At 37.0% G+C, this 16892-nt stretch overlaps 1 protein-coding gene across 2 annotated transcripts in view; it reads right to left on the bottom strand.

Annotated features, from left to right (window-relative positions):
- The window catches only part of RAB21 (RAB21, member RAS oncogene family), a 99730-nt gene that overhangs the window by 73117 nt on the left and 9721 nt on the right, over positions 1 to 16892 (bottom strand). For both annotated transcript variants that reach the window (XR_007456736.1, XM_049625981.1), the window contains exons 2-6: positions 14150 to 14209; positions 13286 to 13393; positions 9701 to 9764; positions 2991 to 3045; positions 2437 to 2525 (exon numbers count right to left, since the gene is read on the bottom strand). Coding sequence is in view for 1 of the 2 variants with exons in the window: in XM_049625981.1 (XP_049481938.1) it covers positions 2437 to 2525; positions 2991 to 3045; positions 9701 to 9764; positions 13286 to 13393; positions 14150 to 14209 (376 nt within the window). In the remaining variant the exon portion in view is untranslated. The remainder of the gene's footprint in view (positions 1 to 2436; positions 2526 to 2990; positions 3046 to 9700; positions 9765 to 13285; positions 13394 to 14149; positions 14210 to 16892) is intronic.

Below are 16892 nucleotides of genomic sequence, written 5' to 3'. Positions count from 1 at the left end.
GCAAGCAGAAGCCCCACTGGCTACCAGGGCCAGGTGATCTGGAAGTGTCCCCTGGGCAGTAGTCACTAAAATTAGGGCTCTAGACAAATGTATAAGCTCTTTCCTAGGTTATACTAGCAAGCCAGAACAAGGTAGAAGAAGAGCACAAAGATGGTGCCCACAGCCTACATTCCTTGAATGCAGTTCCACAGGCCACTAAATGTGTGCCAAACCTAAAACCTGCCCCTCAGGCCACAGTCATGACAATTAGCGAATGGGCCTCCTTCACGAAAAAATTGAGCTTGTGGATCTGTTGCTTCTTGCTGTGTCCTGTGGGTGGTGGCTGTTTAAGAGCTCTTTCTCTGTTGATTACAGTCCTGTGGGGCCCACAGACATAGGCCCCACTGGCCACCAGAGCCAGGTAATATAGAAGGGTCCCCTGGCAACAGTTACAAAAATTGGGGTGCCAGACAGGGGTATGAGCTCCTTTTTGAGTAACACCAATTATTATAGTCCAATAGGACTAAGAATATAAGCTCCCCTGGCCTTTAGGCCAGGTGATTAAGAGGTGTTTCCTGGGTGGCAGGTGCAAAAATTGGGGCACCAAATGTGTGCAAAAGCTCTCCTACCAGAGATACTGGTACTCTGGAGCACAGCAAAGTGGGAATGCAGCAAAGGAAAAGCATGAAGATGACACCCGCCAGCCTCCGTCCCAGGAGAGTATTCCACCAGCAGGCTCCTAGATGTGTGTGTTAGATTAGATGCCTGCCCTGCGGGCTGACACTTTTAAGCAGGTGAATCTCCTTCACTTTAAAACATTTTTTTTTTATTTGAGAGAACTAGAGCATAAACAGAGAAGGGGGCAGAGAGAGAGAGAGAGAGAGAGAGAGAGAGAGAGAGAGAGAGAATCTCAAGCAGGCTCCACACTCAGTGCTAAGCCTGACACAGGGCTTGATCCCATGACCCTGGGATCATGACCTGAGCTGAAATCAAGAGTTGGATGTTTAACTAACTAAACCACCCAGGTACCCTAAGCCTCCCTCACTTTAAGTTAGTGTGATCAGCTGCCTCTGACCTAGGCCCTGGGGCAGGTGAGTCCAAGCACACAGCCCTTTAAGAACTGTTTTTCAGGGCACCCGAGTGGCTCAGTCGGTTAAGCAGCCGACTTTGGCTCAAGTCATGATCTCACTTTTCACTGAGTTCAAGTCCCGCACAGGGTGAGCTTGAGCCCTGCATTGGGTGAGCTTGAGTCCCGCCTTCTCTCTCTTTGCCCCTCACGGGATTCTCTCTGCCCCTTGCTCACTTGAGCCTTCTCTTCTCTATCTCAAAAAAAACAAACCCAAAAAACAGTTTTTCAGACTTTCAGTATTGTAGGTCTTGGGATGTGAGACATGCTGATTTTCAAAGTTAGATATTTGGGGGACTCATCTCATTAATGTCTTAAAAGTTGAGATGCCCACTGTGGGGTTCATAATCTTCACTCCTTACGGAGAAGCTATAGGTTTTGAGTTCCCTTTTAGTTGTGGGTCATCACACCAGGGATGTGGTTTATGGCAAGATTGTGTTTCAGCCTCTTCTACCTTCTTCAGTGTCATTTTCTTATTATTTGTCCAAGGTATAGTTGTCATTCAGTAAGACTTTATGTTTTTTAAAGAGGAAATTGTATCATATGTACCTTTAGACTCAGTGTATCAATGAGAAAAGGTAAGTTCAAGATCTTCTGATGTTACCATCTTGAAGCAAAACCTCAATAATTTCTTTCTTTTAATTTTTCTTTTTTTTTATATTTGAGAGAGCGTGAGGAAGGGGCAGAGAGAGAGGGAGCACTAGCAGCACAGAGCCTAATGTGAGGTTTTAACTCATGAACCGTGAGATCATGAACTGAGCTGAAACCAAGAGTCAGATGCTTAAACAATTGAACCACCCAGGCACCCATACTCAATGTGAGGCTTCAACTCACAACCTTGAGGTCAAAAGTCACATGCTCTACCAACTGAGCTAGCCAGACACCCCTTAATAATATCATCAAATATCCAGTGAGTATTCATATAGTCCCTATTGTTTAACAAATGTCCTTTTTCACTACTTTGTCGAATCAGGATCCAAATAAGGTCCATCCAGTGCAACAGGTTGTTATATCTCTTAAATCTGTTTTAATCTGTATACTCTCCTCTATTTTTATTTTTGACAGTTATGTATTTATTTTAATGTGTATTTAGCACATATCATATCTGCTGATTTCATATCCATTAACTAGTGCTTGAAATAGAGGTAAATAGGTATTTAAGCTTTAAATAATGAGTTTAAGAAAAAAATATTAAGTAAATAATAGTGCTGTCAGATGTGATAAATCATCAGTGTGGTCATTAATTGAGACTGTAAAACATCACTTAAAAAATATTACCAATATTTTTAAAAGAGCTATTTCTAAAATATACAAAGTCTGAATACACCTACTTTTACAAAGATCAAGAAAGAGTTCCTCAATTCCTTTGTTCTGTTTGGCTGAAGTATGATAATGTTTTGCTCCAACAGATTCTGCATACCTTAAAAAAAAAAGAGTAACGTCAGTGATTGATGCAAAAAATTTTTTCATGTTTTTGTCATGTTTTAAGTAGCAATTTTAGTGACTTATTACTAATTAACCCACATTTAGTGAAATTAAGATGCACTGAACCAAATTTTAATTAAGAACATGAGAATAACAACACTTGAAATGTTTAAGTTAATTTGGAACCCAAATACAAGTTTTTGTGATTCACTATTTGCTGATAGTTTTCTTTCGCATCACTCTTTATATTTTTTACTGAAATCAAAAAGAGAAGTGAGAATGGAGTAACTTTAAATGTCAAAAGTCCAGAAATTACCAATGTAAATATGCTTCACTGATTCCAATAGCTCATTTTAGATTAAGAGGTTTCAGTATTACATAAATGGTAAAATACACTGTGCAAAGAAAAGGACTTCTACCAGGGAGTGACGGGAGGGAGGGAGAAAGGGTGATCACTTACGATTCTGCTTCTTGAATGGAAACATGTCTCTCCTTTTCCAAGTCTATTTTATTACCTAGTTTGAAAAAGTAAAGATGCCAATTCTTAATATTGATTCATTTTTATAACAGAACTAAGTCAATTCTAAATACACAATTGCCATTTTAATCACCTGGAAAAATAATACAAATTCCCATCAAACTTCTACATGTCCTGAAACTATAAAGTTAAACCCTATAATATAAGGGCAGATCATGACTGTCAAGGTAAATGCCTCAACCTCCTTCAAATGGCTCAATGCAAATCCCTCCTGAAGCAGAGAAAATAACTTTTCCAAAGAGATGGGCACTATTCTTTGATTTAGGAGATAAGTGAGACAACATACACTTGGAAACCTATGATTCTTAGCCAAGTGTAAATGGTCCCCAGTCAACATAGAGACAGTCAATAATTAAGCAAGGCTATCTTACTATTCATGAAAGGTATTAGGCTAACCTAAGGGTATTTGGTATTATGGCTCTTTAAGCATTTCACCACCACTGGAGAGGAAACTGCACTGTTTATTTAACATGAGAGAGCTTAATATATGCATATCATGCGAATTTAAAATTACTGAAAATAAGTTTAACTCTTCTTAAACAATGGGACGAAACCGAAATTATGCTAAAAAAGCCACCAGAATAAAAGTGAAGACACTGCAAAATGCAGATTCCCTATTTAAATACAGAATAGAGGTTAAGGTGAGTTGGCTGGACAGACAACACTAAAGGAAGGATACTTCAAACAAATATCTTCTATTTTGACTTATAGAGGAAAAAAAGAAACTTTTGTAAATAAGGTCATCTTTTCTTGGGACATTAGAGAATCTAGATGATTTCAGATAAAGCACAATAAGCACCCAATGAAAGATGCTTACAACTGAGAAGTAGAAGCCCGGAGGTTCTGTACATGGAGGACCTCAAATAAACTGAGCACCCAATTGTGGGCAGCTGCAAGTCACTATTTTACAACATAGCCAAAGCAGGAGAGGGAAACAGATTATACTAAAGCTCAGTGATTATCAACAAATTCTATAATGAACTGTTCCTTCTTTGGGGATTGTTTACCTTAGCAAGAAAACCATATTATTTCTGATTTTCTACATTCTACTTGTCAATAAAAATTTAAATTTGCTAAATATTACAGCCAATATAGCGGACAGTCACCAGAAGTTGTTTTATGCTATGAAGAAAGCAAAAAGCACCACCTAGTGGTCTGTGGTTCCAACAGAGGCACAAGACTGCCACGAGTCTCCGATCAAGAAGACTTTTGTCCCAATTACCTAAAACCCTATGAGCTGTTTTTCTCAATCTTTAATGCCTCTGTTTTCAAATTCCACCAGGATTATCAACATCTGTTCTTAAAAAATGAGGATACAGAAAGTAGAAAATTTGAGTACTGCCTCAAATGAATATTTGGGGGAAATTATTCAGACACTGCTATGATCTAATATTATCTAATAACATTTTAAACTTACCTAACTTTAATAAATCTGGTTATCATTAAAATAGCTATCTTAATAACCTAATTATTTTTTTAAACAAAAAATTTTTGTCTACTACTAGTTCTTTGAACAATCGGTATTCATAGGGAGTGACAGCACAGATTAAGTCAAAAAAAAACACATTGTGGTGACTGACATCCTTCCAAAACTCAAAATTTTTTTAGTGCCTACAGTTCTTTTAAAAGCAAGACATCTAGGGGAGCCTGGGTGGCTCAAATGGTTGAGCATCCAACTTTGGCTCAGGTCATGATCTCACAGTTCATGAGTTCGAGCCCTGCATTAGGCTCTGTGCTGACAGCTCAGAGCCTGGAGCCTGCTTCAAATTCTGTCTCCCTCTCTCTCTGCCCCTCCCCTGCTCATGCTCTGTCTCTCTCTTAAAAATAAAAACATTAAAAAAAAGCAAGACATCTAAAGGATTAAGGCTTTGAGGTTCGTATCTGTTTCAATATTACTATACAGCTATGTAGGGAACTTTCTAATAGACTTGAAACACCTGAAGAAAGATTACCAACAAGTAAAGTACAGTACTATAAAGATAAGGGGGAAAAATTGGCTGAAGCTATTGAAGAGGAAGGTGAAAAGCCACCCTGCTAAGAAGCAAAAACTTTTATTTTTTATAAAAACACATTTGAATTAAGATCATGGAAAGGATATACCCATTGCTAAGGGCAGATGGCCTAATAGCAATAAAGAGCTAGAAACCTGTTTTGCTGAGACCCAATGGTATGTGTCCTAATCAATCAAAGGAAGCCTTCAAAGGCTTTAACCCTGATAAAACTTGTTTTCCTGTCCTGGGTCACTTCATAACTATATAATTGGGGAACATTACTAACCTCTTAGTATCACTTTGTACAAATGTAGCTAACAAACTTAGCACAGTTGATGTGAAAATACAATACATGTAAAAGGCCTAGTATGTAGTATATACTCAGTAATTAGCAGTTATTAATATCCGCCATATTCATCACAGTGAATGATCAAATGGAAAATTAACAGTGTTAGGAGAAAATTAAAGCCCATGATAGGCAACACACTTTTTACCACCACCCCACTAGCTTCATCTAGCTTATTTAGTTAATCCAACACTCTGGGAAATCTTCCTTTAACATCCCCACCCCACCCCCCAAATTTAGTTAGGTTTGCTTTTGTGCTACCACAGCACTCTGTACTTCCCCTTTCATAGCATTTATTGTAATATATAGTAATAGCTTGTTTTTCTCTCTCTTCCTACACATAAGCTCTGGGAAGACAAGGACCATATCTATTTTGTTCACTTATTCTTTTTTTTTATTTTTATTTTTTAAATTATTTTCTCATGTTTATTTTTGAGAGAGAGAGACAGACAGCACACGAGCGGGGGAGGGGCAGAGAGAGGGAGACACAGAATCCAAAGAAGGGTCCAGGCTCTGAGCTGTCAGTCCAGAGTCCAACACGGGGCTCAAACTCACAAACCATGAGATCTTGACCTAAGCTCAAATCAGACACTTAACCAACTGAGTCACCCAGGCACCTTTGTTCACTTATTCTTGATGTAGCAGACAGACCTAAGTTAAAATCCCAGGTCTACCTCTAACTGGCTATGTACTTTGGAAGTATCAAGCTCTTAGCCCACTTCTCATGTGTGAAATGGAAATGGCAATGATACCTTCTTGTAGTATTGCCAGAAGACTTACTGAAATCATAAATGTGTAGTTCTTAGAACAGTACTTAGAACTTAATAAATGGTAACTATTATTAAAAGTAACTATTTAATAAACATACAAATGTTAAGGACAGACTAGAAGCAAAATACTATCAAGCAAAGCAACCACAGCTAAGAATGCTAATCACTGAACTAACTAAAATTGAGAGGAAAAAGTCTTTGCTAGCCAAATATGGGGTTCTCCATTACTGGTTAACACATTGTAAGTGGTTTAGATAAGGACTATTTAATTTACATGAGAAAGCCAGGAGATGATATCATCAAACATAAAGATTCAGAAACATGATGAGTTGAAGTTCCTACACTTAAGTTTAAATAACTTAATTATACAACAACAAGATGGGAAAAGCTTGACAGAAGAGCGATACTTATAAAACAGTGATTCAGATTTTTGTTAACTATAATCTATGTAAAAGAAACACTGAATTGACATGGATGCTAATGCTAAAAAGTGTACGCAATCTTGGCCATTGTTGGTAGAATGATAACGGGAGAATTTTAAAGAGAGCTATGTAAGTATACACTGGCTCAACAATGTCTAGATTCTAGTGTTCAAGTGTAGAAAACACACTTATATACTGAAACAAACCTAGGAAAAAGGACTCAGGATGATGAGAATGCCTAGAAGTTAGACCAAATGAAAAACAAATGAAGACCTAGAGAAGTGAAGTGAAGACCTTCACTTCAGGTAAACCGTCCAAATATTTGAAGGACTGTGTTATGTAAAGGAAAAGGAACAAACATTTGTCAAATGCCTTCTCTATGCCAAGTGTTTATTATTCTTCACCACAATCCTGGGAAGTAGTGTTATTATTTTGAATTTAGTAATAAAACAGAAGAGAGAATAAACACTGAACTGCTATAAAAAATAGAATGAAAATCAATAGGGGATAAAAGAATGTAAATGGCTACCAATAACAAAAGGATAAATTGTGGAATATTCATAAAGCACCAGAGAGCAAAGAATAAAATGAACTACAACTACATATAAGAACAGAGGGGAATCATGCAAACATAATGTAAAGCCAAAAAAACAAAAAACCAGATACAAGAGTTCATACTATACGATTCCATTTATATAAAATTCAAATCAAAACTAGTCCATGCAGTAAAAAGTCAAGACAGTAAGTATCTGGAGGTGGGCGTTGGTGACGGAAAGGCAGCTGGGTTGGGATGAAAAAGAAACAGGTGAGCCCTCTAAGTTACTGTTTAAACAGATACATTGTGAAATTCTTCTTTTGTGGTAAGTGGGCTCTCAAAATTCTTTCATCACTGAATTACAACAAAATTCCATGTCACATTTGCCAACAGAAAAGGAGTGAGAGGTTTTTATACTTCATACCAATAATTATTAAACACTGTATGATATTAAATGAGGATTATCTGATTCTACGAGGGGCAGTAAGCTACCAGATTTATTCCTAAACCTTCTTATAGTATGAACATGAACAATACACAGTTCAAATTATTCATAAGCTTTATTTATCCAGCTATTTTTTTAAATGTTTTTATTTTTGAGAGACAGAGCGCAAGCAGGGGAGGGGCAGTGAGACAAGGAGACAGAATCTGAAGCAGGCTCCAGGCTCTGAGCTATCAGCACAGAGCCCAACAAGGGGCTCACAACTCACGAATCACGAGATCATGACCTGAGCTGAAGTTGGATGCTTAATCGACTGAGCCACCCAGGCGCCCCCTATCCAGCTATGTTTTAAAAAATGTTACTTTAGGGGTGCCTGGGTGGCTCAGTCAGTTAAGCATCCACTCTTGATTTTGGCTCAGGTCATGACCCCAGGGATCAAGCCCTGTGTCGGGTTCTGTGCTGACAGTGTGGAGCCTGCTTGGGATTCTTTCTCTCTCTCTGCCCCTCCTGCTCATGTTCACACACTCTCTTTCTCAAAATAAATAAATAAAATTTAAAAAAGTAAAAAGTAAAAAAACAATACTTGTAACCTTGGTCAAATAACAAACTGGAGGCTTCTTTGACTTTATATGTTAGTCATTTTTTTCCCTCTTCTGAGAGATAACCAGAATCTCAAATAATCAAATCTTCAGTCATTCACCTACTGTGGCCACTTCCACTCCCAGTAAGTCCCAGTTACTAGACAAAGCCAGGCCAAACTCAGTAATGACTAGCTGCAGCTTTGGCCCAAACTCCCATGTAGTCTACTACTCCAGGGTTCTGTTCTGAAATACTCCTGCCATCTAGCCTACCATCTAGCATCTAGACTTAAAAAACAGGCCAGATCATCTCTGTGTCCTCTTCCCCCAGACTTGCACCCTGAACTGGAACTGTAAAGTTTACCGATTTAATGGTGACACAATGTAAGAAATGTAAATTCTAGTTAAAAAAAATATTCTTAAAAAAGCCAAATACACCCACATCAATCATTCCATTCTAAGTCCTCCACTAAACCCACCCTGGTTTTTCCGAGGCCATTTTTACCCTACCAGTCATGCAGAAAGAAAGAAAGCACTATGAAGTTATTCATCACAAGAATTAATAACAAAGCACAGGAGTCAGAATGATTTCAATTTGTACTCCATCTCTGATAGCTGCTTGATAATGGGCACATTATTAAATATCTCCAGGGATCAGCTTCCTCTATAAATCCCTCATAAGGTTATGAGGATTACATGAGATAATATCTACTAAGAACACAGGATAGTGTCTGGTATACTTTCCTGCTCAATAATTAGTTACTAGATCATAGAAATAATAAACTAAAGAAAAAGGGAACCAAAGAGAAATTCCAGAAGTCCAAGGATGAGTTCTACAGTTCCTTTATTTTTCCCATTAAGAATATTCCTCTGGGGCGCCTGGGTGGCTCAGTCGGTTAAGCGTCCGACTTCCGCTCAGGTCACGATCTCGCGGTCTGCGAGTTCGAGCCCCGCGTCAGGCTCTGGGCTGATGGCTCAGAGCCTGGAGCCTGCTTCCGATTCTGTGTCTCCCTCTCTCTCTGCCCCTCCCCCGTTCATGCTCTGTCTCTCTCTGTCTCAAAAATAAATAAACGTTAAAAAAAAATTTTTTTATAAAAAAAAAAAAGAATATTCCTCTACACTAGTATCATAATCTACTCATATCCTTGGAGTCAAATTTGTCCTTAACTCAAAAATGTGCATAGTTAAATGTATAAAACAAGAATGCTTGCTGAATTCATTAGCTTTAATTTTATTTGAAATTAGATCCTAAACTCTTTTTTTCTAAAAAAAAAATCTTACAGTGAAAAACTAAAGATCAAACTGAAGCAAGGCTGGCAGTTGAAGCCTTACATGATTAGTTTCCCACCTGTTCCCCAAGGCCTTCCCTAAAGTTTGAATCTTCTGAAAGATCACTTCCAAATCCTAAATTATTCTAAAATATTTGAATATTAAAATGTCATTCTTCTTTTCTCACATAACTTTAAAAATGAGAATTACTTATTTGCTATTCTCTAATAAAACATCAGAAAATAGAGGACATATTTTTTAAAAAGTGGTGATGCTTACCAACTATACATAAACAGATTTCATTTCCCAACATTTTCCGTAATTCTTTGACCCAGTTTTTTACCTGTGTATACAAAAGAGTAAATATTAAAACAATTCCTGTTACAATGACCACCATTACAATATCCCAAGCCCCACCCTGTCAAAGTACCAAGAATTTGTCTAACAGCCCATATATTTAGGTGTTACTAGAAATGATTAATGTAGGATCATTTTTTGACAGATTATATTGCAAACTGCACACAAATATCCAATGGAACAATTTCTCTCTATATCTACATATAGTATAGACAGAGACACCTCTAATTATAAATTTTCATAAATCTTGCACAGATCCAAACAAAGCTAGTTACCCGAGCAAAAGCATGTCAACTCCAGCCTCTGATAATAACAGATGCTTGTAGAGTCACTTTGAACTTAAAAATATCAGGCTTAAAATTAAGTCCTTATTGGTTGGGGTGCCTGGGTAGCTCAGTCAGTTAAGTGTCCGACTCTTGATTTCGGCTCAGGTCATGATCTCACGGTTCCTGAGTTTGAGCCCCACGTCAGGCTCTGCGTTGGCAGCATGGAGCCTGCTTGGGATTCTTTCTCTCTCTCCCTCTCTCTCTGCCCCTTCCCTGCTCATGTGTGCGTGCTCTCTCAAAATAAATAAATAAACATCTAAAAATTTGTTTAAAAAGTCTTTATTGGTTCCAAATAGAGGGCACAGAGCTTCTGTATCACACACTTAAAAGGGGGAAAATGTATATGGACACCAAAAAGAGCGGCAAAATAAATTTTCATCCTTTAGTGTATGACAGTATTTTTCAACTTCAACAATACTGGTATTTTGGCTCAGATTAATTCTTTGTTGTGAGGGACTATTTTGCGCAGTGTATGATATTTAGCAGTATTCCTGGCCTCCTACCCACTAGATATCATTCAGTACTATCCTCCAGCTGTGACAACCAAAGATGTCTCCAGTCACTGTCACCTCCTGATAGAAAACCACGGGTGTACAAAGACTCCAGTAATAAATTCTTCACTATGGATGAAGCACAGCAGTAGGCACAGTTGAGAGTAAATTCAAATTAAGTAAATTAATCTTTGGAACTCATGATTTTAAATATATTGATTACAATAAAATAGGATAAAGAACAAACTTGAATACCTCCTTTCATTTTTTCTAATGCAATTTAATTTGTATGTAATCAAATCACACAGAACTTATACACTTTCCTAAAAAAAATTCACACACTTCTTTATATTATAAAAATTACATTAAATACGTGGTAAGTAAGCACTTATTGTGTATCTGGTCCTACAAATGTAGTACAAATGTAACAGCTCCATACTCCTGCTCTCTGCAAGAATGCAGAGGAACTATCTTTAATAAAAAAAGATTTTTTTTTATTCAAAGGAACCATGCCAGAATCCAATTATGTATTACTCTACTCCCTCTACAGATATTACCACAATCTACTATATCTAACCAATTTTTTAAAAAAATTGTTACTCATCTGCAATTAGATCCCCTTCTGCAGGCATCCTATTCATTACCCCTATACATTCTGTGGTGAGTTAGAGATGCTCACAAATTCTTTATCTTCTTATCAAGAGACAGATTCTATTTCCCCTCTCTGTAAAGCAGGGCTAGACTTTTAACTTGCTTTGACCAAGAGAATGTGGCAGAAGTAATGCTATGCCAGCTTCGGACTTAAGAGGGCCTGGCAGCTACTCTTGGTATCCAGTTGTTATATAAGCAGCTTAGGCTAAAATATAGAATAATGAGAGAGCATGTGGAGAGAACACTGGAGGATAAGAAAACAGATGGAGTGGGGTGCCTGGGTGGCTCGGTCGGTTAAGCGTCCGACTTCGGCTCAGGTCATGATCTCACGGTCCGTGGGTTCGAGCCCCGCGTCGGGCTCTGTGCTGACAGCTCAGAGCCTGGAGCCTGTTTCAGATTCTGTGTCTCCCTCTCTCTGTGACCCCCCCCCCCCCCCCCGGTTTATGCTCTGTCTCTCTCTGTCTCAAAAATAAATAAACGTTAAAAAAAAAAAAATTAAAAAAATAAAAAAGAAAAAAAAAAAGAAAACGGAGTGAGAGGCCGTATGGGGGAGAACAGGCCTTCCTGGATGGTTTTTACCCAGCCAAACTCCAAGTTCAATGCAGCTGCACGAGTGCCACCACATGACCTGCCCAGTCAACCCACAAAATCATGAGATTAATAAATCATTGTTTTAAGCCACCAGGTTTTGGGGGTTTTGTTATACAGCAAGAGATAACTGGTCACTTTTCAACTTAAAAGACTCAACCTTCTCTTAATAAAACACTCAAACCATTTCTATTTATGCCAAAAGGTAGGAAGGGATAACAGATAACAGCCCCAAAATAAAATTTTCAAGTATCATTAAATCTACAAATTACTTATCATTTCATTTTTCTACTCCTTGAATTAAATTTTTCCACATGTAATAATCCAAAGACTAACTTGTATAGTTGCTTCATCTGTTAACTACTGGGAAACAAATGGAAAACACACACACACACACACCTGAATCTAAAACAGCAAGTAATTTCAACAGGAACAAACCTGAAACTTAAGGAAAGAAAACGTTCTGCCTTGGAAATTGCCCCTTTTAGTTCATACCCTTGAACATTTATTCTAAGAGGGGCTCTCAGAGAAAGGTTCAAATAAGCAATTAGTCACCATCCTGACTGTGATGAAAATTCAGAGGTAAGTTTAATGGTAACTTATTTTTGGTTCCAAACAACTTTAAAAATTCTACTTTTGTGGTGTATGTTTAAAAGAGGGGTAAAAAAAAAAAAAAGAAAAAGAAAAAGAAAAAACTTTAAAATAAATACTACCTAGACTGTCCTTTAAAACTTATACCTTCCAGGACACTTACTGAGAAGAAAGAGCTTAATTCGATTTAGTTCTTATCATCTTTCTTTTTTTTTTTTTAATGTTTTATTTTTATTTTTGAGAGAGATATACAGAGTACAAAAAAAATTTTTTTTAAAGGTGATTTAATGTTTACTTATTTTTGAGAGTGAGACAGAGCATGAGTGGGGTAGGGACAGACAGCGAGATGAAGACACAGAATCTGAAACAGGCTCCACGCTCTGAGCTGTCAGCACAGAACCTGATGCGGGGCTTGAACTCAGGAACAGCAAGATCATGACCTGAGCCAAAGTCGGACACTTAACCGACTGAGCCACCCAGGTGCCCCTCTTCTTTTTTTGTCTTTACAATTAGAGAGCCCATGCAACCATACCAAGTATTCACATGCCTACTATATATGGAATCAAGAAATATACGTAATTTTTCTTTAACAGGGAGAAAAAAAGCCCTTCAATTTTTCTGGTTTTATTTCAAATTATTTCCCTTTCCTAATATCTGAGAAAGCATGTAATAAACTATTAATATCTCTGTTAATCAATTAAATACTGCATTAACAAATACTAGTGGTAATCATTTATGTACAAACTATATTTTACTTTTAAAACCAAGATTAACCACATTAGTAAACAAAGGCATGTGAATGGAGACTTGAAAAATCAGTGTTGTTCTTCAAATCATCTACCTATAAGTAAATAGAATACCTTCTGAAAGGAATCTTCATCTGTTATATCATAAACTAAAATAGCTCCATTTGAATCTCTGTAGTAAATTGGACCCAATGCATGGAATCTCTCTTGACCTGCTGTATCCTAAATAAAGCAACAAATACTTATTAGATCAGAAGAAAAAAATAAATCTGCTATTGCAACTATAGTTAACTTTTAATTAACTGGAAAGTGGCGAAGTTACAGATAATCTCAAAGCACTGTTTAAAGAAAAAAGAACAGGTTACAAAAATTCTTTAGAAGTTATAACCAATAATGTTTTACCATTATACAAAGGTTACTTCTTCCCTCCCAACCCTCTTACTCCTCATCAATCTTCCCACACCCACTAAAAAAAAAAAAAACAAACAGTTCAATTGCCAGAGGATCAGAATGCCCAAGATGCCATTGTAAGCCAGAAACAGGCCTTGCCCTAAATTTAGGTTTCCCACAAAGGGAGAAAACAAGAAAGAGAGTATACACCAGGACCACTGGCCAAAAGGTAGTCTGACGCATTACGCTACTCTCTACTAGGCACTCCCTTGGAAAGCTGGAACATGAAAACACAGAGGGAAAATAGGACAGTCAGGCTGTTCACCCACCCTGTTCTTTCTCTGATATGGAATCCCTGAGTTTACTCTTCTCCCAACTCAAAGGTTATGATAAGCAGTATTCGTGTATACAACTGTATAATTCTTAGCCTGATTTCATAAAAAAAAAAAAAAAGTTTATTAAAAAAAAGTTTCAGCTAAACTTCACTTAAAAAAAGAAATTCAAATTCCTATTCTTTCAGCCAATTAGTTATTAAATTATCAAGAATAGCAGAAGACTTCACAAACTCAATTGAAAAGGTCAACTTACCCATATAGCAAGGTTTACTCTTTTCCCACCAATATTTAACTTCTTTGTCAAGAATGATGCCTAAGAAAAGAGATATACATTAAACAATATTTCATATGTTTCTTACCCTAAAAACTATAGATGGAAGAATAATCTCAATATGAAACAAGTTATCTGAGAGAAAAAGTAATCACTGATTTTTTATTAATGACTAAACATTACTTTCACTGAAGACAAAACATTAGTTATATCCTAATATAAAAAATAGTTTTTTGTTTTATGGACACAAGTTATGAAAAATAAGAAGAAAAAATGGTAATTAAACATTTTCCTAGATCTTCTCCATAAAAATTTCTCTTAGAGCATTGCATTTAATGTCACCTTATGCAACCATTGTAGAAAGAACTAAGAGATTTCTAAGTGAGATAAAACATATATTTAGGGGCGCCTGGGTGGCGCAGTCGGTTAAGCGTCCAACTTCAGCCAGGTCACGATCTCATGGTCCGTGAGTTCGAGCCCCGCGTCAGGCTCTGGGCTGATGGCTCAGAGCCTGGAGCCTGTTTCCGATTCTGTGTCTCCCTCTCTCTCTGTCCCTCCCCCGTTCATGCTCTGTCTCTCTCTGTCCCAAAAATCAATAAACGTTGAAAAAAAACAAACAAACAAACAAACATATATTTACTGGCAGTTTACTTAACTGTATGAATACCAATATTACTTGAAATATTCCCGCAATTATTTTATAATTCAATTATTTAATTCATATCTAATAATTATCTTAAGTACTAATGTCACAGAAATGAAAGGAAATGGTTCCAGCCTTCAAGGAGCTTACAGTCTATATACAGCAGAAATAAACATGTAAAGAAAAGTAGTATCATGTGACAATTGTTAAAATGGGAGGGTCTTGCCAAGTACACTCTAAAGACAGTACTGAGAAAGAAAATGTAAAGCCTGCCTGGATGAGAGAAGGCTTCAGAGAGAAGGTGATGGTCTCCCCTTTAGGAGTAGTATGGGTTTTCCCTGACAGATGGGTAAAGCCACCAAAGCCTGAAAAATATAACTCCCTCCCCATGGAGAACTCCAAGGTAGTACGGTCAATGCCAGAGATGAGACTACAGAAAAAGACAAAGGCTGAATGAATTAAAAAAAAAAAAAAAAAAGTGCTAGGGTTCCATGTCTAGATGTAGAGACTTTACTTTGTGGGTCTTAATAACACCTGTTCCAAGACTCTAGACGTCTTTTTTTTTTTAACGTATACTACAGTCAGATGTAATTGGGATATGCAGCATATTGCTCTGCATTCCCTCTGTACATTCATAATACACACTGGCACACTAAGATTCTGCCAAAAAAAAAAAAAAAACTAACTGCATCTATACGAGCATTTCCCAAACTCATTTGACCTATTTTCCCCTAGAGAAATGCCTAATTCATCCTAAGGAATACGTGTTAAGAATAATATTGTTGATGATGGAGAATCATTGAAGGGATTTTAAGCACTGGGGCAGTATAAGATCTATATTTTAAGAGAATGACTCTGTGATAGGAGAGGAGGTTGGACTGGAAAGGACAGGACTGGACCTGGAAACAGGAGACTATTACAGAGTTGGGAGAGAAAAACAAAAAGGGCCTGAACCAAGTCCACAAAGATAGAAAAGAGAAAACAGAATCTAGAGTGATTGAAGAGGAAATATAATCAGAACCCAGAGTCAGGTGACATTTAAAAAAAGGAACAGAGAACCAAGTCCAAAGTTATGCAGAGACAGTCACATTTAGGTGTATCTATATAAAAGAAAGTACAGAGAAATAAGGTAAAACAGGTAAAAAGCTAAGATGGTGAATTATTACTGAAGGAGGAACCTAGATTTCAGGAAGTGCTTTCTGCTGTATGTACACCAAGGAAATTTAGAACTAAGAAAAAGCCAATGAATTTAGAGATTAACAAAGGAATACACAGATAGATACAAATGGCAGAGTGGAGATCAAATCCAGGAATGCCTTCCTTCAAAACCTTAACTACACTAAAGATATTTTATTAAATGAAACAAAGATTACATAGAAAGGGGCATATATAAAATAAATGGCAAAATAACAAAAGAAATAACTTGGAAAATGAGAAGACCAAATACATATTTCCACAATGAATTTAAATAAAGGACCTCTCCCACTCATTAGAGCATAGGGGCTAAGAATATGAACTCTGAATCAGAACTGTGGATTTGAATCTTACCTTGCAACTTATTAGTTGTGTGACCTACTTGACATCAACCATTTTCATGGGTTCAACATCAATGCTATATGAAGAAACTCAAAATCTGAATCCCACCCAAATATTTAATATATAGGTCAACTTAAATGCCTCTCTTGTCTCAAATATATTTAAAATTAAACTGATCTTCCTTACAAAATTGGCTTTCCATTCCAACTTCAGTATTTTGATCACATTCTCAAGTCACTGAGGTTTAGACTCTTAGAAATATTCTAAGTATTCTTCCTCCTCTGACATTACATATTCCAAAAAACAAAAACAAAACTACCAAGACTTGTCTTCATATTTCTTCTGGAGTTCTCTGACAACCAATCTCATACTACTGTAACAACTTTGGTCTCACCTCACACTCTAGTCAACATGCCAAATTATCTTCCTAAAGTCTCCATGATTAAAAAAAATCTTACCATAACTCATTCAAGTATTCTAGTAAGATATCATTTTTAACAAGTTTGCTTGAACTATATCCCTGCTGGCAGCTAATATCAAAATAAC

This window comes from Panthera uncia, chromosome B4, assembly GCF_023721935.1.
Source record: "Panthera uncia isolate 11264 chromosome B4, Puncia_PCG_1.0, whole genome shotgun sequence".
Taxonomy (NCBI): Eukaryota; Metazoa; Chordata; class Mammalia; order Carnivora; family Felidae; genus Panthera; species Panthera uncia.
Note: the sequence above shows the minus strand (reverse complement) of the source record. Positions and strands in the feature narration are given on the sequence as shown.